Source organism: Typopeltis vanoorti, chromosome 2 (assembly GCF_054136105.1).
Source record: "Typopeltis vanoorti isolate ZY-2024b chromosome 2, IOZ_Tvanoo_1.0, whole genome shotgun sequence".
NCBI classification, from domain to species: Eukaryota; Metazoa; Arthropoda; class Arachnida; order Uropygi; family Thelyphonidae; genus Typopeltis; species Typopeltis vanoorti.
In genome coordinates this window covers 4,248,353-4,273,429 of record NC_143550.1, presented here as the reverse complement: position 1 = coordinate 4,273,429, position 25,077 = coordinate 4,248,353, and the positions used below count along the sequence as shown (strand labels likewise).

The window sequence follows — 25,077 nt, the reverse complement described above, 5'->3', positions numbered from 1 at the left end:
CATGTTATTCTTTTCAATATGAAATTCAATTTTATCCTGCTCAAGACTAAATAGTGATCACTTCCAATTTCAAATCCCCTGTACACTCTGGTGTCCTGCACCAGGGAGAAAACATCACTATCAACAATAACATAGTCAATGAGACTTTTCTTATTCCTAGCCTCTTCTCTCCATGTGAATTTGTGCACATTTTTATGTTGGAACATGGTGTTAGTAATAACCAGTCCATGTCCTGAGCAGAAATCCAACAGATATTTGCCATTATTATTAGCTTTGCTCTTTTCTCCAAATTTTCCCAAAATATTTTTGTATGTCTCACAATCATTTCCTACTCTACTATTTAGATCCCCAACAAGGACCAACTTTTCCTTTTTCATTGTGTCAGTTGCTTTTTCTAAAGCCTCAAAAAATTCCTCCACTTCTACCTTAGTAGAACCTTCTGTGGGACTATAGGCACAAATAAGTCTCATTGTCCAGTTCCCCATTCTCGTATTTGCCCACATTACTCTACTTGAGACTGACTGCCATTCAAGAAGATTAGCCTCGTATTTTGTGTTGAATACTATGGCTACTCCTTCTTTTCCTTGAAGAAAACTTTTTATTAACCATAATAAAATAATAGCCATAATAAGTGTTAGAACCAACAGAATATGATAGTAATACTTGAATTTTATTTTGTAACATTGTACTGTGCATTGAATTGTATTGTGAAATATTGTCATAATTATACAAGTTGAATAGTATAATATGTATAATTTGTATACGTGATGTGAATAATAATAATAAACAAACAAAACAAACATTGATGATAAAAATTCCTTCTACTGATGCAAGTTTAGTAACTAATTCATCTACTTCTAGTATGTCTTCACTGCTGTTCTTTCTTTTCATGCCATTAATGTTTGAAAGAATGATGAAGCCCACTTTTTTGATGATATTTTGCCCTACAATGTTTGGAATCCATTTGATGATCAGCTGTCTGATTTTTTTATTATTATTTTTTTTAATCCTACATTATTTCTTATATATTTTGAGTTTTACTCATTGTTAGGGGTAATAAAGGACAATCAAGTGAAATGAGTATTTATACAAAAATAATTATTAATAATTAAATCAACCTCGATTTCACACTGCATATGATATGCATTGCACGTGTGATGGGACTGAGATAACAGTGAACTGGAATTCCCAATTATTTTATTTCTTATGCAGCAAGAACTGGAAATTTCAGATCAGAAAATATTCTAAAAAAATCAAATTTCTTGAGAAAGATTACTATTCCCAGAAAACTGAGAATTTTAAAATTATGAATTTTTCCCTGGGAATTCTTGAGAAAGGATTCTTGGGAAAAAAACACCCTAGTTACAAATAACCAAGTTCTTGTAAGAGAAAACTAAAAAATAATTACTGAAGATCAGGAAGAGGAAAATGAAATTTTTAGAACATATTCAAAGAGAAGAAATGACTAATATGACTGATCACAGGAAAACTACAGGGAAGAAGAGGAAGTGCCCAACCATGACATCACTATATCAAGGACACTGAGCACTCAAGTAAAATTACCATACAGATCTTTAGAGACACACACCCAAGACAGGGATAAGTGGAAAGTCAGGCAACCAATCTCCAGATCAGGGATGGCAATTTCAAATAAACCTCACTGAATTTCTAAAGTGAAACTGTTATTACCATTCAAGGTTGACTGCTAAAAAAATTCACACCTCTCAGCTTAATTGAGTTGTTAGTAAATCTAAATATTGTTTTAGGTCCAATAAATACTTTTACATCCAATTTCAAGGCTCACACCCTCACCAAAGTCAGCAACAAATCACCTAGTAAATAGACAATGTCAGTACTGCCACATCAGGGTCTTGAACTAGGACAGATTTTGAGCTTTTGATGAAATAATGTGAAAGCGTTTACTGAAACAAAAAGTGAGGAAACTTATAGGTAGCATCTCTATCTCTCTCAGAAAAGTCATATCTGATTGGATTTTAATAAACTTTTTTTTAATCCATCAATTGAAAAGTAAAAAAGCTACATCAGCACATCAGTATCATGTATAGGGTAATTTAGCAGCACAGGTAATTTATTACAAAGAATGCCAAATCAATTTATAATAGACTAAAAATAAATTTAAAAAAAACTTACAGAAATCTGAAAAACTGGAATTGAAACCAATATGTATAAACTAAAATCAATAAAAACTCATCTTCATCAAATTCCTTAATTCTATTCTCAAGTGATGTACAGGATATGATAGTACTATATGAAGAACTTGCATCATTACTAACTTCCTATCTACAAGTTTGCTCCAAATCAGTCTGTTACCTGTCAAGACTCCAACATTATCAGATCTTATATTTCTATCTTCTAAGATGCTTTTTACTGTATCAATCCACCTATGTCTTGGTCTTCCTCTGGGTCCTTTTCCTGCAAACCTGACAGAGAACACTTGTTTTGCTAATCTTTCCTCTCCCATTCTTTAAGTGACCATACCACCTGAGATTAGCTCTATTAACACATTCCTAGATGCTGACAATGTCAAGTTCTTTCCTAATATCCTCATTTTCAATATGATATTGCCATTGATGCCATCTGTTCATGCCCCTTTTCTCAGGACTCTCGTGTCTGCGGTCTCTAGTCAAGTGTTTTACTTCTGACCCAGCTCTCAGATCCATAAGTTAAAATTGGCTTCAATACTGTCTTGTATACAGCTAATATAGTGTTTTGGCTAATTTCTCTCTTATCATTATTATTATATAACACCTCCAGGAAGTCCAACGACTCATCGAGGGAGGGTGCCTAATCTACAACTCTCCATCTCCACCAAACGCAACTATTTTCTACACCAATGCCATCTGTCACTGACCACCACCACTAGTATTTTCACAGACAATCACAAACATCCATGCCCTCGGCGAGAATCAAACCCGCAGCCTTTTGGCTGGAGAGCAGATACGCTTACCACTCAACCAACCAGGCCTTATTCCATATAAATTTATTCAGTTGACTTCGTACCATACCAGCTTTGTTGATTCTGTTGTCTATTTCCATATTTAGTTTACTATCTTTACTAAAAATCATGTCTAAGCAGCTGATATGTTTTACTTGTTCTATAGGTTCTCCATTCATAATGCAGTTGATATTTTCAATTTTTCTGCTTATTTTCATTGTCTGTCTTTTTAATGCTGATCTTCATACCATATCTATTACATTTCATGCCTGTGGAGTATTTTTTCTAGTGTACTGTCACTGATTGTTTCATTTAGCAATTTTTCAAAGTAATTACTCCATACATCAAGAATATATTTTTCTCCAGTTTTCATGTCATCTTGATCATCTCTAATTCCTTTTATAGCACTCTTTCCTCTAATTTTACACAGTGTTTATCATTCTTACATTGATCTCTTTATTCTCTAAGAGCCTAAGCTGACTTATTCACCAGGAACTTTTGATATGCTTTCTTCTTTTCCTTCACTGCCTCTTTAACTTCCTGTGTCCACCATGAAGGTCTGATTTTTCTATCCTTGCAGAAAACCTCACCAAATGGCTCTCTCTGGCTGAATCAATCAATGTTTGGTTCCTGTTCTGTAACTCTTTTATTTTTTCTTGAATAATGTTTGTGTATTTTAGTCTACAGTTCACATATGAGAGATGCTCAACTTTTATTCGCTTTAAAACTTTCTTACATGTTCTTTTCAATATGAAATTCAATTTTATCTTGTTCAAGACTAAATGGTGCTTACTTCGAATTTCAAATCCTCTGTACACTGTAGTGTCCTGCACCAGAATAGAAAACATTACTATCAACAATAACACAGTCAATGAGACTTTCATTATTCCTTGCTTCTTCTCTCCATGTGAATTTGTGCACATTTTTATGTTGGAACATTGTGTTAGTAAGAAATTCAACAGGTATTTGCCATTATTTTTAGCTTTGGTCTTTTCTATGTCTGTATACGAGGTTGTTTGAAAGGTTTGATAAAAAAAAAGTTTTTTTGGGGAAAAAATCACCTTTATTTCTGAACATAGTCTGCATCGAGGTCTACACATTTGGTCCAGCAAGTTTTCAATTTTTTCATCCCATCTAAAAAGTAGGATTTGTCAAATTGTGCAAAATAGCCATTGACAGCCTTGATGACATCCTCGTTTGAATAAAATTTTTTTCCACCAAGTCAATTTTTTAAGTTTGTAAACAAGAAGTCATATGGGGTCAAGTCTGGTGAATACAGTCGATGTGGACCCATTTCGAACCTCAATTCATGCAATTTTGCTATTGCAATGGCTGATGTGTGGGATGGTGCATTATCTTGATGAAAGAGCACTTTTTGTGCACCGATCTTGGCTGTTTTTTTCCCCTTCAGTTCTTCTTTTAAACAGTCCAACAATGACACATAATAGATTCCTGTTATTGTCTTATCCTTTTTCAAATAGTCTATCATGATAATTCCTTGGGAATCTCAAAAAATCTGACAAAACGGTCTTTGCTTTTTTCAGTGCTCTTTCACAAGGAACTGTCCAATGTTATGACTTCTGCTTGAACTTAGGTGTGTGGATCCAAGTTTCGTCTACAGTCACAAATCAACACAAAAAATCCTGCAAATTATGATTAAACAAAGCCAAACACTGTGTTGAAATGTCTTTTCGCATAGGGTTTTAATCGACAGTCAACAATCACAGCACCCATCATGCACACAGATTATTTCATGTGCAATTTTTCATGCAGAATATTATGAAACCATTCAGTTGAGATACCTACAATCTAAGCAAGCTCATGCACTTTCACTCGGCGATCTTCTATAATGTTACCATGGATTTTGTCGATCATTTCCTTCGTAGTGACCTCAGTTGGGTGTCCGGAACGTGCTTCATCTTCGATGTTTAAATGAGTTTAAATATGGACTTACGACCACATTTAAACTCATTTATCCAAAAATAAATAGTCTTTAATGCTGGTACAGAGTCCCCATGAACTGCATCTAACTCAGCCTTGATCTGTGCCGCCATCCACTTCTTCAAATAAGTGTTTTATCACTGCACGAAACTGTTTTTTGTCCATTTTTATGAAAAATGCAAACACGGTCATTTTAAATGTTTGTCAAATGAGAACTATGCATCACACATCGCTAAAATTTAGTAAAAATAAGGTGCAAATAAGTCTCATTGTCCAGTTCTCCATTCTGATATTTGCCAACATCACTCTACTTGATACTGTCTGTCATTCAAGAAGATTATCCTCATATTTAGTGTTGAATACTATCGCTACTCCTTTTCCTTGATTGTCATTGCCCAGATATAACATTTTGTATTTACTGCTCAGAAAGATCTCACTAGTTTTTGTCCTTTATGTTTCAGTGTCACCCCTATTATGTCCATCTTCATCCATTCAGTATCCAGCCCATCTTCATCCATTCAGTATCCAGGTATATACCTAACAGGGTACACCACGAGAAGAGGAGGATTGGACATTAGGTCAGAAGCCCTGGTCAGTTCTCTGCATTCCTTTGAAGGCCATGTAGAGGTCTCCTCTCAATTATACAGCTTTGACCCTTAAACACCCCCAAAATGAAAAAACTTTAATCAGAAAACATGTTTCTAAAACCTTTGAACCTGAATCAAAACCCGATTTACTTTTTTTTTCAGTTTCCCATCCTTGCTCAATCCTCATGTCAGATTTCTAAGAAACATATCCTCACAAAGTTACAGAATCTTATTCAAATTCTTACCTTTAATAAAGCTTGCTTTGTTAATTTTTGATTGAGTTCGGGTTTATTTGTAATACTTTTGGCACGATGGACATAATCTAAGGTATTCAAAGTTTCCTCAATATCACTATAAGTTGGAGCTACTGTTGCAATAATTGAAGTCTTGGTGCGTCCTCCAAGGGAATCTTGCAATAACCTTGTTAATCGACTTTCTCTAAGATAGAAAAATGTGCATATTAAGCAAAAGGAATCATGCAATGCATTATAAAGAAAATGGTTGTTTAATAATATTATTTAACTACACAAAAATGTGTATTCACATAATATTTATATCTGTTTCCAAACAAAAAAAGGAGTTCAATTAGTGAACTCCTTTTTTTGTTTGGAAACAGATATAAATATTGTGAAAGTGTGAACAGGTAAAATTAAGAAAAATTGATAACTTAATATAAGTGGATCCCCTTTAAGTTTAGATACTTTCATCATTCTTTGCTAAACATTAAGAGAAATCATTTTGTAAAGTCATCTTTCCACTTTGTTTCTGAAACATGAATGGTTTCATCCCTTTTTAATCTTTCATTTTTATCATTTTTCTGGTGTCAATGTCTTTTTTTTTTTTTTTTTTTTGAACATTTTGATTTTATAGCTAAAATTAAAATAAATAAATATTTTATTCTATTTGTGTGTGTTGTCTCTTCCATTTAACTGAGCATGGTTTTTCTAGTAGATGGACATCCATGAATTGATGAAAGAGAAATCATTCTGCAGTGCACATGAGGACTGACAAGCTTCATAATCAAATATATACTGCAGGATGTGTCAATGAAACAGAATGTGATGGAGAGGCTCAGGGGTTTGAAACTGCTTGATCTGGTAAAAGCAGTGGAATAATTAAGTAGCAACTCTACCTTTGATAAGGAAAAGTGACTATGCTGTCTTGTTCTGAGAGGTTGATGAACATGGAATTCTCAGTTAAGAAAAGGTTTATGTGGAACTACAAAGCTGTCAATTATAACAATCTTACGTGGCAGCTCCTTAAAGGAGGGCCACCGGATAAGAAGCTACAAGGAATGAATGTCAGCAGTGCTTGGGAAGTGGTCAGGAATTGTTTGAGAGTGGCAGAATCAGACTGCACACCCAAGGTCAGGAGTACAACCAAGTAAGGATGAAGTGGATGAATAGCAACATGAAGCAGAAACTACAAGAAAAGACATTGTAGTAAGAATATAAATAAGATGATCAGCATGAGCCATACAAAGCACAGGCAAGAAGGGTAACTAGTATGGTAAGGAAGTCTAAATCAGATTATGAGAGAAAATTAGCAAAGCAGACCAAAGTAAGCACAAAAGAGTTTTTTCACTATGTAGCAAATAAGAGAAAGAATGATTATGGAAGGATAACCTTACTCAATGCTGATGGTAGAAAAGTGACAGAATCAGAAGAAATAGTTAAGTTCCTAATATTACAATTAAATTAATATATTAAAGAAATATTACAAATTACCAACTGATTAGTATCTCTGTAGCAGTGGTTAAAGTTGGTTAACCCCTCAACTGGCCATGATGTCTATAGACATCCAGATAAATCTGGATATGATTCTGTAACACCTGTTGAATAACATGAATAAAAAGTTCAATTTGGTCTCACTATTTCATCCACCTCAGCTGGTAGGGAGGTTAAAGCAAAATTCAGGAATGGGTAGGTAGAAATATGATACTCTATAAGGGGCAGAACAGCTTCGTAAAAAGTAGTTTCTGCCTTAGTAATTGATTCACATTTTATAATAAATGCAACAGCCATTTCCATAATTGAACATGAATAAGAAGTTCAATTTGGTCTCACTATTTCATCCACCTTAGCTGGTAGGGAGGTTAAAGCAAAATTCAGGAATGGGTAAGTAGAAATATGATATTCTATAAGGGGCAGCACAGCTTCGTAAAAGGTAGTTTCTGCCTTAGTAATTGATTCATATTTTATAATAAATGCAACAGCCATTTCCTTAATTGAATTAATGTAATTTTGTTATCCTGAATTGCATGATCTTACATTTTGTAACATTAAATTGACAACCATTGTTCTCTTTAGAACAGTGGTTGTCAATTTAATTTCTCACACTGCCAGCATATTTAAATACGTTGACAAACATTGTTCTAAAAAGAACAATGGTTTATTATAACAAAGGATTATAGGAAATCTATGAGTGCAGAAATTTTGTGGCACTATAGTAGATAGAAAGTTGAAGTTCAAATGACATATTGAAGAAGTTGGAAAATAGTTTAAAGGATTACTTGGATGTTGAAGAACACATTGACAAGTAAAGATAGGGATGTAATTATCCCTCTTTCTAAGGCTATGATTCAGCCACATCTTGACTACTGTGCATAGATTTGATTACATGGGTTTCTTGGAGATCAGGAGGTAGAGGATCAATGCAGTATTTATCTTTTCAATGAAGTTCTTACTTGATTTTAATTTCTTCACTGTGGACTTAATTCTTTTCATTTTTTACTTCATTTTAAGATAAATTTGGTATTACTTTTAAGATGAACAGAACATCTACAAAAGTCAGATAAACTTAGTAAAATAAATTATTTATTTCACATGTTCTCAATTGGCAAGGACAAATCGTCGTGTGCTGTACTCAACCGTTGATTCCTGTTTTCATATCTAGTATATATTGGTAGCTTAGACTACTGAAATGAAAATCATCCTGTATAGCGAAAAACATCTTCTCCCATTTTATCCCAAGACACAATTAATGCATAGTTGAAGAACAAAGTTTGAATATGTTAGAAAAAATAGAAAAGAATAGAAACAGAAAGAAAAGTTTGAATGCATAAAATTAAAGTTTTATGCAAGCACTCAATACAGTACAATGTGTTAACAACTATTACTTCAAAAGAACGTAAGAAAAATTTATTCATCATATGCACTTCATTGAAGAAACTAACCAATTTACATAAAACATTTTAAAAACAAATAATTTTTATGACTACATTGTTAGAAAGAAGTCAACAGACACCATAGTGTGAGAAACAAACAGCCATGGCACCCACCTTAATAAGATGTAAGACCTCCTTTTCACTGTGATGATTGCAGCAATCCTACAGGGTATACTTTCCACAGGCATACAATAGCAATCAATGTGAATTTTGGACCATTCTTCCTGTAGGCATCCTTGACTGTTGTGGGGAAGACATTCCTTCACCACATCCGATGCTCCAGTTCATCCCACAGATATTCAATAGGGTTGAGATCAAGGATCTGTGGAGGCCAGTCAAGTGTGATGACTTTCATGTCCACAAACCACATAGTTACAGCAGTCTTATGACACAGTGATTCAGTTTCTACAGAACCTACTATTGTCTTGCTGAAAGACAATAGTAGGTTCTGTAGAAACACCGCAAAGTGCATTGTCCAGAATGTTCAGATATCTCTTCGAGTTCAATGTTCATGGCACCACAAACAGGATCATACCATAACACTGCCACCTACGAATTTCATAGTTTGGCTTATGCACTCTGGTAAGAGACGTTCATCAGGCACACCCATCCATCTTCTCAGTACAGGATGTAGAGTGATTATTCGTTGCTCCATAACGCAGCTTTCCAAGCTTCTATGTCCAACTGTACACACTCTTTGCACCACATTACCTGAACCAACATGCAGCATCATCTTCAGTGGTGCAAAGAGTGTGTACAGTGGGACATAGAAGTTTAGAAAGCTGTGTTATGGAGACGAATTGGACTGCAACATCAAGCCTACCATGGAAACTCATGTTGTGCTCCTCAGTTCTGAATGATTTTCTGCAGATTCATGTTCCACTTGATGCCTGGACCTCTCCATTCAACATGTTGGCAAATGGTGGCTTTACATATTATCCTTCATAGAACCCAATGGTCACATTCAGGTGGGGGGGGGGGGGGGTCATCAACTGTGGGTAGCACTTGCAGTTGACTTCCGGCGCTTCCATTTCAGTATGGTATCACTAAGTGTTAACCAAGGATGACCCAATTTGTCAGAAGTTTGCTGAACAACAAAGCCTGCAACATGGCATCCTATCACAACACCTATTTCAAGCTCCATCAGTTCCCTTCTCGCAGCTATTTCACCCAGACACAGTTGCACTGACTTGGGAGCATCTTATTCCTCCAATTTATACTGGCTATAAACATGTGACTAGTTACATAGCACAATACACCTTGCCCATGGGTGTGTTAGCTTGGAAAGGAGTCTGCTGACTCCTTTCCAAGCAGTGTATGTATAGCTAACATTTTAGATTTCATATAACATTAAGTTCTTAAATAGAGAATATTTCATGACTAAAATGATTTGCAGAATTTAGATTTGTTAGTCATTACAAAAATAAATTACACCTAAAGTGGGGCAATCTTGATGTGTATTGTAAACTTTCGCATACAGGACACTATTTTCATACAATAGTCACTCTTCAAAAATTACACATAATCTACACTCTAAAGAATAGAGCACTTTCCTTTCTTAGTAAACTATCATTACTCCTTGTCTAATAACCACGTTATTAGACAAGGAGTAATGAGAGTTTGGTCTACCTTTACTAGGAGTAGCCTCGGTCCTGAAGATACTTCAGGTGCAAACTTTGTTTGCTTACACTTGATAAGGTGGTACACCTTTTGGCAATTCGTATAGGTAAATATGACCTCTCCATTGCTTCTGCCTTAGCATCACCACTTCTGGGTCTGGCTCCCACTGACGAGACCTCAATAAAGGTCGAAACCGGTCTGGGTAATGGCCCTTCCCTTAATGCATAGCATTATACATGTCCACAAAGAGATGTGCTTTGCAGTATGGGAGATACTGAAACAAGGAGTAATGAGAGCTCGGTCCACCTTTACTGAAGGTACTTGGTCCACCTCAGTCCTGAAGATACTTCAGGCACAAACTTTGTTTGCTTACACTTGAAGAAAGGATTAAACTAAATTTATTATAATTTAGCAAACATTGTTATAGTGGAGAAATTCAACAAACACTGTTATAATGAAGAAATTCACTATAACGGTGTTTGCTAACTTAGTTGTTTGTATGGCGGATTTGTATCAGTTTTCCTGAAAGTCTTCTCTAAGTGATATTTTTAGTGATCAATATTTGTGGTATTTAATCACAGTTGTAATATATATCCACAATTTTTGAAGATTCAGCTACTCTATTACCTCATGGCCCAGCATACCAACTTAGCACTTTTTCTGAAATGTGAATTTTGGCACATGGGTGTTAAAAAAATGAATGACTGTTTTGTCATATGTCATTTATATCATGCAGAAAAAATATTTACTTACTAGTGATGTATGTCTGCACGGTTAGCCTAGTGGCTTAGCGCTTCACAGCCATATGCCTGTAGAAGGAGTGTCCTAGGTTCAATTCCCGTCGATGACGTATGGAGCTTAAGGATCTTCCTCAGCCATAGCTAAGTTAGCCAGTCTTGGGCGTTGACAGCAGGGTTTTACCCCCCACCTTTTATCTGGGATTTTTCATTCTGCAAGCAGGCAAACTAGCCCCACAAACACACACGGATACAATCATGAATATCGCCCTTAGGGGATGCAGCAGAGGGATGGCAAACCGGCTGCATTAATATGCCAATAACCCCTCATTAGCAGGGGACTCAACCCATCCTAGATGGATGAAAGGATAGGAGTGATGTACATTTTGTGCATAAAAGAATCAAGCAATGTATAAAAAGAACATTTAGTGAAACAAACATGACACAATGATAGCTCAATACAATTAAGACTTCATTATAAGTTTGTCAACATTTCACCACAACCACAAATCACCATTGTTTGTTAGGTATTGAATAAGACCCAACACATTTAGTGAAGATGTGGGAAGAAAAATGTTCCATGGTCACTGAACTGTTCAATTTTAATGTGAGCAATGCTGATGAAGATCTGATCAATGACGAATTATGAAATATATAAACCGAAAAACGTTATGAGGCGAGGTTGCCTGCCAAATTTCTATCGCATCCTCTTATTTTCTTATTTACCTGCAGATGAACTGTCACATTTTGAATGTCAAGCACATGAACTATGAATATTTATTTCTATTTTTATTTATTTTATTTTTTCCTCTGAGTTAAAAGAAATGATCTAGGATACCACAATTTATAAACACTTTTATCTGTTTATTACTGTTACATTTATTCCTGTTAATGTCCATTTCTGCATAATGAAGTTTTCAAACGAAATGCATTTATGTTTCTGGAGCAAAAAATTGACAGACTGAGTAAGCTAACTAAAAATATGAACTTTTAATTATCATCAACATTAATTATACATATTTAAAAGAGATGCTGGAATTCATCTGGTATTTAATACCTAATGATTAAATTTCAAGTTTTTTAATACCAAATATGATTTTAAAATATGGATTTGATGCTATACATACATATATGAAATAAGTGCCCATACAAAATGTTGTTCATTATAATGGATAGGGCCTAAAAATATCCTCAGAGTTGCGAAAGTGATCCACCAACTGGCTTAATTTTGACATCCCTGCATCACAGTGTTCTCAATCATTATATAAAAATGAAGAATAATTTGGCAAATAATGATTGATGTTATAAAAAGACCAGCTCTTCTTGTCAAATTTTAAGATTTTGTTAAAATAAGATTATACACTTTATATGACTGGAAAAAAAAGCCACATTTTTCCCCTTACCTGTATGGGATATGCGGGGCTCTTTCCACAAGAGCAGTGATAACTCTTCCCAAGGTCAATAAGCTCTGATTGATATTCCCTTAAAAAAAATTGCAAAATTAATCAATGAATTAACAGTAGTACAGAAATAATCATTAATAATGAAAACAATTACATAAATTTAAAAATAATCTAATTAGATCTTATTAAGCAATTAGAACTATAGTGTGATGCATGAATAATTTGATTGTATCTATTATGGAAACTATCATATAATAGTCACTCTTCAAAACATGAAAGCAGAGAATGATTGATCCTACCAGATAATTCAGTTCTCTAGTTGGCTGTGATTACGAGGACTACCAAGGCCATGTGCTAGATAACATAATTTAAGGAATATGAAAGGCAAGCCCAGCCACATACATACATTTTCAAGGCCCATCTTTCCTAATTGGGTTGTTGTGGGGGCAACAGCTGCAAGAGGAACTTCCAATGGTCACAATCCTCTGCCACCAAGCTCAGATGTTCTGGTGGGATTCCCAAACGTGTCCACCCAAGGTTTTGAATATAATCTATCCAGCGAGTCCTTGGCCTTCCACGTGGCTCCCACCCTCTGGCTTGGCAAAGAGGACCTGCTGAGGGAGCCTCTCTTGTGGCATTCTGACCAGGTGCCCGTACCAACGTAACTGTGATCTCTCAACACGGAGAAGCAGCGGTTGAGTATTAAGGGTTTCCCGAATTGCAGAGCTTCTGACTCTGTCGAGTCTTGTCAGCCCCGCAACCCCTCGAAGAAACCTCATTTCAGCCGCTTGGATTCATGTCCGCATTCTTTCGGTCATTACCCAACTCTCATGACCATAGGTGAGGATGGGGACATAGACTGTATTGAAGACAGCCAGCTTTGCCTTCTGGCTTAACTCCCACTTCAATACTACCGAATGGCCAAGCTCCCACAATATTGAGCTTGCTAAGCCAATTCGAGTATCTAGCTCTACGTCCCATTTTCCATCATTGTGAATACGGACCCAAGGTATTTAAACTTCTCCACCTGCCTCATTTGGACTCCACTTACATGTAAAGTGCACTGGGATGGTTGTCTTGAGACCACAAATGTTTCAGTTTTGGCACACTGATCTTCATTCCGGCATCTGCACAAACAGCTACAAACCTATCCAGGGTGTGCTGGAGGTCATCTATGGAAGAGCTAAGTAGAACGAGGTCATCTGTAAAAAGCAGACGTCCAATGCTACATCTTCCAATTCTGACACACTCACTGCCTCGGCTGTGCCTATCTATCCAGTCCATAAATATTATCAAAAGGAGGAGTGGCAGAACACACCCTTGGCAGAGGCCAATGGAGAATGTGAAAGGTTCAGACTTTGTGCTGTTTATCCTGACACAAAACTCTGGGCATTCATACAGGGACTTGATGGCAGCTAATAGTTGGCCATCCACTCCATACTCCTGTACTACTTGCCAAAGCTTATCCCGAGGAACCTGGTCATATGCCTTCTCCAAGTCCACAAAACATGTGTAGACATTCTTGGCATATTCCCAAGATTTCTCAAAGACTTACCTTAAAGTGAAGATTTGGCCAGTTGTGCTTCTACCAGGATGAAAGCCACACTGTTCTTCCTGGAACTTTGACTCAACTATGCTCCTGCACAGTCTTTCCAAGCACTTAGTATACACTTTCCCAGGCAGGCTGAGCAGAGAGATTCCACGATAGTTATTGCAATCCTTCTGGTCTCCCTTCTTGAAGACTGGTATTATTATGCCTGTCTGCCAATGCTTTGGTGCTCGCCCAGATATCCAAGCAGCCTGAAACACACGTGTCAGCTAGAGAACACCGTCTCGATTTAAGGCTTTTAGCATTTCGGGCCGAATTTCATCATCACCAGCAGCCTTGCCCGATTTTATTGCTAAACGGACCTCTTCTATTGTGAGACTAGTCATCGCCCCGATCTGTACCTCTTGGATGTCCACAACTGCTGGGCCACCAGGGTTAAGAAGGCTCTCAAAGTATTCCCTCCATCTGTGGAGGATATCCTTCTTGGTTGTTAAAAGTGCACCATCAGAGGCCTTAATTGCCCTTGCTGTGCACGATTTTCTCCCTTGGCGGCGGATGGTCTGCCAGAATACTTTGTTTGCATAGGATGAGTCTAATCTTTCTCCAAAGGATTCCCAAGCCTTCTGCTTTGTTGTCTTTACTGCCTCAGCAGCAGCTTTTCGTGCCTCGGCATACTGCAAACGCATCTCAGGTGACCTGACCCTAAGCCATGTTAGGTAGGACTCCTTTTTTGTCCGGGCAGTTTTTTGGACTTCTTGGTTCCACCAAGGTGTCCTTTTCTCACTGCCTGTTGCCATGCCAAGCTGCTTTCTGCCACAGCATGAGAGTGCAGAGGCAGTGACAGCTGTTCTGAAGCTTCCACTCCTCCTCAACATCTGCAGTATGCTTGGGAATCTCTTTGAACCTGGAGGAAATGTCATCTGCAAAATTCTTCCTCACAGCCTCATTTTTCAACGTCGCCCATTTCACGCAGTATAGCTGCTTAGGCCTACCAGCGTTGAAGGTAGCATCTGGTTTCTGAAGCCGTAGAGTGCACACAAGGTGGTGGTCAGTTGATAGTTCTGCCCCTCTTCTCACACGAACGTCCAACACTGAGGAAAATAGGTCTGCATAGACTATAAAGAAACCACTACTATATAAAAATAGTTTGGTCAGTGAAATTTCAAAATCATTTGCAAGGTCCTTCACATTTTGAACAGAATTCATATCCAGGACATTTTAGGGAAAGGCAGGAAAGAAGGACAAACATTAAGTTATCTTCATCACTCTGCATTTTTTGGAGGAGCAATCATAGTTATCTTATGAAAGCTATGTTAAATACTGAAGATTTACACCACAACAATCATGTGTATGCAGATAATGAACATTTGTTCATTATAATGAAAGTTGAGAGAAGATTAGGGAGAAGTGAAAGTATTTCTCTCAAATTCCATGCTTGTAATGTTGAAGAAATATATAACAAAAATAGCTGAGTCAAAATAGAATATATATGTAGTATTTTAAGTCCAATCCTTTAACAGCTTTAGATCTCACAGCAAGAATTATTTCACTAAAAAAAAAAAATAATAAATAAACAAGTTCTTTTCTAATATATTCATTTTTAATATGATATTGCCATTGATGCCATCTGCTCATGCCCCTAATCTTTCTCAGGACTCTCATATCTGCGGTCTCTAGTCTTTGGTCAAGTGTTTTACTTCTAACCCATCTCTCAGATCCATAAGTTAAAATTGGTTTAAACACTGTCTTGTATACAGCTAATTTAGTGTTTTGGCTAATTTCTCTCTTATTCCATATACATTTATTCAGCTGACTTCCTACCATACTAGCTTCGTTGATTCTGTTGTCTATTTCCATATTTAACTTACCATCTTCAATAAAATTCTTGCCTAAGTAGATGAAATGTTTTACTTGTTCTATAAATTCTCCATTCACAATGCAGCTGATATTTTCAATGTTTCTGCCTATTTTCATTGTCTTTGTCTTTTCAATGCTGACCTTCATACCATATCTATTACAACAGTTAATCAATTTAGTCAGGGAATCTTGCAGACTTGTAGCAGATTTATTTAGAAGTATAACATCATCTGCATAAAGCAAAGATTAACACCTCCAATTTTGATATCGGGTTTAATACTGCTTTCCTTCATAATATGATCTTTGTTATATTCCCATGAATCAATAATATGACCTTTGTTATATTTCTCAACTATCGTCGTAAAGAGAAAATCTGATCCTGACAGCTCTATTTGGCCTGAATCCAGCTTGTTCTTCACCTAGCTTCTCTACCACAATCCTTCTCAGCCGTTTCACAAGTATGCTTGCATATATCTTACCAGGAAAACTTAGTAATGAGATGCCCCTGTAATTCACACATTCAGTTTTATTTCACTTTTTATATATGGGTATATGAGAGCTCTACTCCAATCATCTGGAATTCGATCCTCTGTCCAGGCCTTCTTAATTATGCAGTGCAGCCACTGTATGACTTTTATACCACCGTACTTGAGCATTTCTGGTCGAATATCTACTCCTGCTGCCTTTCCATATTTAAGGCTTTTGATGGATTTTTCTACTTCAAGTATGGATATGTATTCCTGACTGCATGCCTGGTCAGTGTTTTTTTACCACTGTGCTGTCATCACTGCTTGTTTCATTTAGCAGTTTTTCAAAGTAATTACTTCAAGGATATCTTTTTTACCTGTTTTCATGTCACCTTTATCATCTCTAATTTCTTTTACAGCACTCTTTCCTCCACTTCTGAGACTCTTCAACAACCTCCAGAATATCTTGCCACCTTCTTGATATCTATTTTCTATGTTCTTGCCAAAGTCCTCCCATGACTTTTGTTTAACCAGTTTTACACAGTGTTTAGCTTTCTTACATTTGTTCTGTATTCTCTAAGAGCACAAGCTGACTTATTTGCCAGGAGCTTTTGATATGCTTTCTTCTTTTCTTTCACTGCTCCTTTAACTTCCTGTGTCCACCATGGAGTTCTAATTTTTCTATCCTTACAGACAACCTCACCACATGCCTCTCTGGCTGAATCGATCAGTGTTTTCTTCAGGGGCACTGCATCTCCAAGATTTGGTTCCTGCTCTCAAACTCTTTCATTTTTTCTTGAATAATATTTGTGTATTTTAGTCTACACTTCACATCTGAGAACAGCTCAACTTTTATTCTCTTTAAAACTTTCTTACATATTCTTCTTTTCAATATGAAATTCAATTTTATCCTGCTCACAATTAATGGTGATCACTTCCAATTTCAAATCCTCTGTACACTCTGGTGTCCTGCACCAGTGGGAAAACATCACTATCAACAATCACATAGTCAATGAGACTTTTCTTATTCCCTACCTCTTCTCTCCATGTGAATTTGTGCACATTTTTATGTTGGAACATTGTGTTAGTAATAACCAGTCCATGTATTGAGCAGAAATTCAACACGTATTTGCCATTATTATTAGCTTTGCTCTTTTCTCCAAATTTTCCCAAAATATTTATGTATGTCTCACAATCATTTCCTACTCTGCTATTTAGATCCCCAACAAGGACCAACTTTTGCTTTTGCATTGTGTCAGTTACTTTCTCTAAAGCATCAAAAAATTCCTCCATTTCTACCTTAGTAGAACTTTCTGTGGGACCATAGGAACAAATAAGTCTCATTGTCCAGTTCTCCATTCTGATATTTGTCCACATCACTCTACTTGAGACTGCCTGCCATTCAAGAAGATTAGCCTCGTATTTAGTGTTGAATACTATGGCTACTCCTTTTCCTTGATTGTTATTGCCATTTTGTATTTATTGCTCAGAAAGATCTCACCAGTTTATGTCTTTTTTGTTTCAGTCACCCCTATTATGTCGATATGGTACTTATCTAATTCCTCTACTAGTTCCATTTCTTGGTCATTCAGGCTTCTTATGTTGATAGTACCGATCTTGAACTCTGGTGATGTTGAGTTAGGGTAAGTTTTAGGATTTGTTCCAGTAGCTGACTTTTCGCTGTTTGCCCTGGTTCCTTGGCAAAACAAAGGGGGCCTTGTTTAACCCATTAAGGACTAGCATCACCATTTTTACTAACTTACATTTACATTCTGATTTACATTTTAGATTTATAATCTAAAATCAATAGATGTTTTATACTTTCAGACTTGGTAATAGTTCAAAGTATTAACAATAAATGGAGTTTCTGATCTAGCCTTTTCTGCCATCTTGTGGTAGATGAAATAAAACAGTACATGGAATCTGTGAATCTAAAATGGCATATAAGGAGAGGTAAGTCTAGCTTCTTGCTTCATAACTTGCTCTGAAATACTTCTATCAGCATATTCATATTGTGAAAACAATCTAAAGAAGAGTAATATATTGTTTTTAAAACTTTATATATAATAATCATATGTTAAAAGTAGGTTATAATGTAGTGTTACCATTTGGTCACACTAGACTTTTATGTAGTCATTTTTACCTTATGAAATATTTCTGTGCAATTTCAATTAACTATTCTCCTTTCAGCTTATCTGTGAAAGAAATGCTAGATATTCCTGAAGATGATGACCTCACTGAAGTATATATATAGCCCCCAGAAGTACATGATGAGTGGGATGAAGATTCAGCTGATGAAGATGAATGCGGTCTCATCGAAAACCTAACTGGAAGAGAGCTATGAGCTACTGCTGAAGCAGTTCTAGCAGATGGTCATAGAATAGGAAATCAGGATACAGAGGATAGAGATAATGAAGATGAAGACCAGGAAACCAGTAAAATTGAAAAAGGGCCTAAGCAAGAGAAAAGTCTTCTTGGTCACATGATGACATACTACAGATGAGTCCAGTGTTTCCAGTGTCTGATTTCAGTATCTATAGAAATAAGACATGCACTGAGTTATTTGAAATGTTTATTGATGATGACATTATTGATTTATTAGTGACTGAATCGAATAAATACGCTACCTGGAAAAATTTCCCATGTCCAGACATAACAGCAAAAGATATGAAGTGTTACTTGGGGATACTAATTCTTTCTGGGGATAATAATTCTTCGTCACACAACCACCTGTTTTGGTGGTCGTGTGATGTCTGATATTAGATATGATCGAATGGACCATTTTGTTGAAAATGTGTCAGGAAACAAGAGAAGAATATGCGCAGGACAATTCTCTAAATCTCTGGGATGTAGACAATGTAGAAAATGTGATGGGACTGTGTGGGATGTTTTGTCAAATATCATACACCATAAGTTTTTAAATGTCCATGGAGGTTGAAATTTGTATTTTTTTGTATTTTAAAATATTTTGACATGTTTGTAATTTGTTTGTAAGCTGTAAGTAAAAATAATAAACATTGTTTTATTTTGCTCATATAAAGGACCAGCGTAACCACATGGTCACATGTCATATTTCAAAAATCTGACATGTGAGATATAAAAAAATAGTATATTCCCACTCCAGTAACATCAATTAACACAATTTGGTTGGTGGTAAGAATTTTTAAGACAGAAAATAATTCAGCCAGCATGAAATTCTGTCATGTTTTATCATCATTTGAAATTTTGGTTTAAGACAATAAGAATACAATTTGGTCGGCTAGATCCCAAATTGCCAGCCCATCCTCATCCATTCAGTATCCAGGTAGATACTTCACAGGGTACACCACGAGAAGATGAGGAGTGGACATCAGGTCAGAAGCCCTGGTCGGTTCTCTGCATTCCTTTGAAGGCTATGTGGTGGTCTCCTCTCAGTTATATAGTTTAGAGATATGTAGGTATATATTAAATTTTGAAGTTTTGTACACATATCAAATTAGTACAATTAATTATTGATTATTTTCAGATATTTTCGCAACATTACCCCATTAATCACAATGTCAGATAATTCAGTTAGACAGAAGGAGAAAAAAAAAAGCTATTTTTTTAGAAACTAAGATCCAAATTTTAGATTGTTTAGCAGCGGAAGATTCAACATCTTTAGGGAAATATTTTGGGTTGAACGAAGCTATTGTGAGAACGATTAAGAAAAATGAAGAGGTCATGAAGAGGGCAGGGGTAAACCAATGAAGCCATGGATAACACGAGACAAACAATGAATAAAACTCAGCGATAAGATGTATAAAAAGTACAAAAAAAAAATCCTCACAATGAATTACTGTGAGCATAGCAGAGCTTACCTTTTTTTATAGCTTACCTGGTTCATTATAGGAACCAGGTAAGCTATAAATTGCAAGAAGGAAAAAAAACAAGTATTATCATAATAAATTTTTGAAATGTGAAGGTAATGCCAAATAACAATGGAAATTTGTAAATAATATACTTGGTAAAAATATCCAAGAACCAACACTTCCAAGACTTAGTAATGATAACAGCAATCATATAGATTTAAATAGTGAAAGAACTTTAGCAAAGAAATTTAATAATTATTTCACAGCTGCCAATGGAAAACTTGTAAACAGCACTAATACTCCATCAATAAATTGCCCTCTTAAAGGAAATGGTAGTTCTCATTAGTTTTAAGCCATGAACACGCGACTGTATATGTAGAAGGATTCCAATCTAAGCATGTACACTACTGTTTTTTAATTTAATTCCTACTGTTGCTCGAAAATTGAATTGATGTCTTATGATACATAAGACGAAATATTTTCATAATAAAAAGTTATTTACTCTGGCATACGTGTTACTTTACAGTTATGGATATCCCCCACAGGTTTCACTATAAGAAATTTTCAATATAATTCATTATAAATCAACTTGATTCTTTAAAATACCAGCTTTGTTTATTCTATTATCTATTTCCATATATAACATGTTATCTTCGTTAAAAATTATCTCTAAGTAGTTGAAATGTTAGCCTTGTCCTATAAGTTTTCCATTCATAATGCAGTTCAAGTTTTCTATGTTCCTATTTTTAGTTCAGTTCCTAGATTGCACATTATAATCTTCGCATAAAGCAAAGATGATTGAAGTGATCACATTCAATTTTATATCCCTTTTCAGATAGAAACCAATGAATGTGCTAATGCTTCGATCATCTGGAATTTAACCTCCTGACTAGATTTTCTAATTATGCAGTGCAGCCATTCAGCACTTCTAGATATCAGATTATCATTAATTAGAAATTACAACTGTGAATATTTTAGCCGGTTGCTGGGCTGTCACAGCGCATCGGGGCATCCCCTCGGTGGTGAATGAGGGGGATGATCGATGGCACTACTTTGTAGGCCTCCCGGCTAGGTCCATGGGACCTGCTAACCAATGACAGCTGCGGTCCTCCATTCATATTGGGGTTTGGATGGTTCTAGTGGCCCATTCTGTAAAAAATGCCGCTATGTAAAGCATCATATCTACACAGAAAAGAATTAAACCCGGGTAGACTCAATATGCCCAGAATAGTAGTGTCAGGATGATATAGTAGGCCCTGCGGTATCGTCAGTCCGTGACTGCTATAAAGAAACTACGCAGAAATTGCTTGAATATTGCTGCTTGGAATGTAAGAGGATTGAATAAATGTGGGAAATTGGCTAATGTGATGAGCGAGATTGAGAGATTGAATATTAGTATACTAGGAATAAGTGAAACTTTTTGGAAAGGATCATCAGATTTAGAGTAGAAACTTCCAAATGGCAAGATATATAAAATATATACGTCAGGTGGTGAAATATCAAGAAGAGGTGTAGCGTTTATTGTAGAGAAGAAAACTAATAAAAACATTATCCATATAATCAAAAAATCAGATAGAGTAATGGCAATTCTAGTGAAATCTAAACCTAGAGATATGCTAATTATTCAAGTGTATGCTCCTATAGAACAGAATGAGGAAGCAGAAATAGATATCATGTATGATAAAACAGAATGGTGTATAAAGGAAGTTGGAAGCAAGAAAGATCGAGTTATTTGTGCTATGGGTGACCGGAACGCAAAAGTTGGATCAGAGAGAACATCTACACACGTCAGTCCACTTGAACTAGGAATTCGGAATGAGAGAGGACAAAAAGCTGATTGATTTCTGAAACAAACACAGTCTCATCATAACTAACACTTATTTTGAGCAAAAGTCAACAGCACGTTACACATGGGAAAGTCCAGATGGAAGATGCAAAAATCAATTAGACTATACTGTAGTTAGTAAACGTTACTTCAATGGAATATGGAACTCAAAGGTGATGCCAAGTGCTGACTGTGGATCTGATCATAGACTGGTCTTAATGAAGATGAATATTCGCCTGAAAATAATAATATTTAAAAGAAGTCAACTCCTAAAATGGAATCTACAAATGGTACAAAATCCCATGCATCTAAAATTATTTTAACCATTTTAACAATAATAAAATCAAAATTCAATGAAAATATTTCAGAACTGCTGTCTGCACAGTTGCAAAACGAAAATGAACCCTCTCAGTGGAATAGACTACAAGTAGCTATCATAACATCTGCTAAAAACCACATCAATATACAAGAAAGAAAGAAAAAACCATGGATAACTCAAGAGATAATCAACCTTACTGATGAAAGAAGAACATGGAAAAGAGGAGCAAATGAAGAAGAAAGGTTAAGATATAAAACTTTGGATAAAAGAATCAGTTATGTAAAAGATTGAAAGAAAACTGGATAAATAGGCAGCGCACTGAGATAGAAGAATTACAAAATAGGAACAAAACCAGAGAAGCATTCTAAGTGAAAGAACTTAATTGAAAAACAAAATGTACACAGTCTAATAACATCAAGGACAAAGATGGAAACATACTCGTTGATAAGGAAAAGATAAATGGAAGATGGGTGGAGTACTTATCAGACCTCTATGATGATGATAATGGTAACATGTTAGATGATTCAGGACACCTTAAGTTAAACGTAACAACAGATACCACTCTACCCACAAGGAAGGAGGTAGAATACGCAATCAAGAATCTTCCTAATAATAAATCCCCTGGGTGTAATAATATTCCGGCTGAGCTGTTGAAAGTTTTGAGTTATAATAATAACTATTTAGTGGAATCCATTCAGGACATCTGAATATGTCTATAAAACAATACAATCACCTGAAGTTTTTACAACATCTATCTGCATACCAATTCCAAAGGAACATAATGCACAAAATTGCGAGGATTACAGAACTGTGAGCCTAATATCCAATGCATCTAAAATTATTTTAACCATTGTTAACAAGCAAATTTAAAGAGCCATAAGTGGTGAATTGAGTGAACAACAGAAAGGCTTCAGAAGAGGAATGGAAACCATTAATGCTATCCTGGAACTAAAAATATTAATAGAAATATCACTTGAAAGAAATAGGAACATTTACATATGCTTCATAAACTTTCAGAAGGCTTCTGACCCGGTAAAACATAATAAAATGTTCAATATATTAGATAAATTAGACATAGAAGATCATGTACTTAAGATTATAAAAATGATTTACACCAAACAGAAAATGCAGCTGTTTAACAATGAGACTTCTGTAGTGAAAATAAAAAGAGGAGTTAGACAAGGTTGTATCCTTTCACCAAATATATTTAATATCTATAGTAAGACAGTGATGAAAAAGATTGAAAAACAAAAAATAGGAATTAGTATCAATGGTATAAAATACAACAATCTTAGATATGCTGATGATACCATTCTAATAGCAGAAAACAGAAACAAATTAATCAAATTACTGCAGCTAGTAATTGAAGAGGGTAAAGAATTTGGATTAGATATAAATGCAAAAATGACCAAATTTATGAAAATCTCCAAAGAAAGCAGATCCGAGCAAGAAATATTCATAAACAATATGAAAATTGAACATACAACAGAATACAAATATTTAGGCACCTACTTTACTGCAGATGGAAAGCAAGATAAAGAAATAAAAATAAGAACAGCCATAGCTAAAGATGCATTCTGAAAAAATAAAGATCTGCTCAGAAGTTCTGTGAGTATCGAGACAAAGAAAAGAATGATAAGAACATTAAGTGTGGCCAATTTTCACATATGGAAGTGAGACCTGGATATTCAAGAAGAGAGTAAGGCAACATATAATGACCTTTGAAATGTGGTGCTATAGGAGAGCTCTGAAACTCCCATGGACAGAACATGTGACAAATACAGATGTCCTACAGAGAATGAGAACACAGAGATCTTTATTACAGGAAATGATCCAGAGAAAGATGAGACTGGCAGGACATATACTGAGAGGTTCTTCAGGACAGAGGATACTAACAGTTAAAAATTTGGGAAAAGGATCAAGAGGCAAAAAAAGAAGGACATGGCTTGAAGATCATGGGCAGGATCATATGGCTATGCAGAAACAAAAAGGAAAGCCATCTAGATTTACTGGAAGACATGGTGCTGGAGAGAGAGAACTGGAAGGACATGGTGCTGCACCCTTTCACTGAGGATGCTACATGAAGAAGAAGAATATTTTAGAATATCTTTTCTTCTCAAATGACTTTCAGGAAGAACTTTTACTCAGGATATCTAAATGTCCTGAGTAAATCTAGATGATGTTCACTAATTTATGATGCCTCATCCTTTTAAGAACAGTGGCTTATACAGTATGACACACAAAAAAAAAACATCACTGAACGTCGACATCTTCAGTACACTCGCTATGAGATATGCCATTAACTGCATGCACATTAACAGAAGAGCATATGTAGAGTATGCATTACATTCAGTTATAACAATGGTGTTGATGTTGGAAGAAAAGATATTTATTGTTGAGCATTATTTTTGTTCATAAGTCTAAGAGCAAATGGTCCAAGCCATTTGCTCTTCACAGCAAGGTCACCACATGGTGTGCAGTTTCTAGCCATGGCATAACTAGGGGACCTACTTCATTGAAGAGGGTGGTGTAACTGTGACCTTGAATAGCGAATGCTACATTGAGAATGTGCCGATTCTGTGCATCTAGGATTTACATAGGATGTCGTGTCATGCAAAAAATATTCCAACAGGACAGAACAACCTGTCACACATCATGTGGTTCTAGAGTCTATTTATCAGAACACTTCCCCAGGAAGCTCATTTCGAGGTTCACAAAAATTCCCATACCCTTTGTTCTCCTGATCTCATATCACTTGATGACTTCACCTGGAGTAAGTTGAAGGAATGGGTATTCCACCACTGCCTTCAAAACCTTGAT

General features: G+C 35.8%; 1 protein-coding gene across 3 annotated transcripts in view; it reads right to left on the bottom strand.

Moving 5' to 3' along the window:
• LOC150108792 (kinesin-like protein KIF11-B) overlaps positions 1–25,077 on the bottom strand; it is a 706,328-nt gene that overhangs the window by 548,973 nt on the left and 132,278 nt on the right. For all 3 annotated transcript variants that reach the window (XM_090403242.1, XM_090403252.1, XM_090403263.1), the window contains exons 8-9: positions 12,411–12,489; positions 5,730–5,922 (exon numbers count right to left, since the gene is read on the bottom strand). In XM_090403242.1, coding sequence (XP_090259368.1) covers positions 5,730–5,922; positions 12,411–12,489 — 272 coding nt within the window. The remainder of the gene's footprint in view (positions 1–5,729; positions 5,923–12,410; positions 12,490–25,077) is intronic.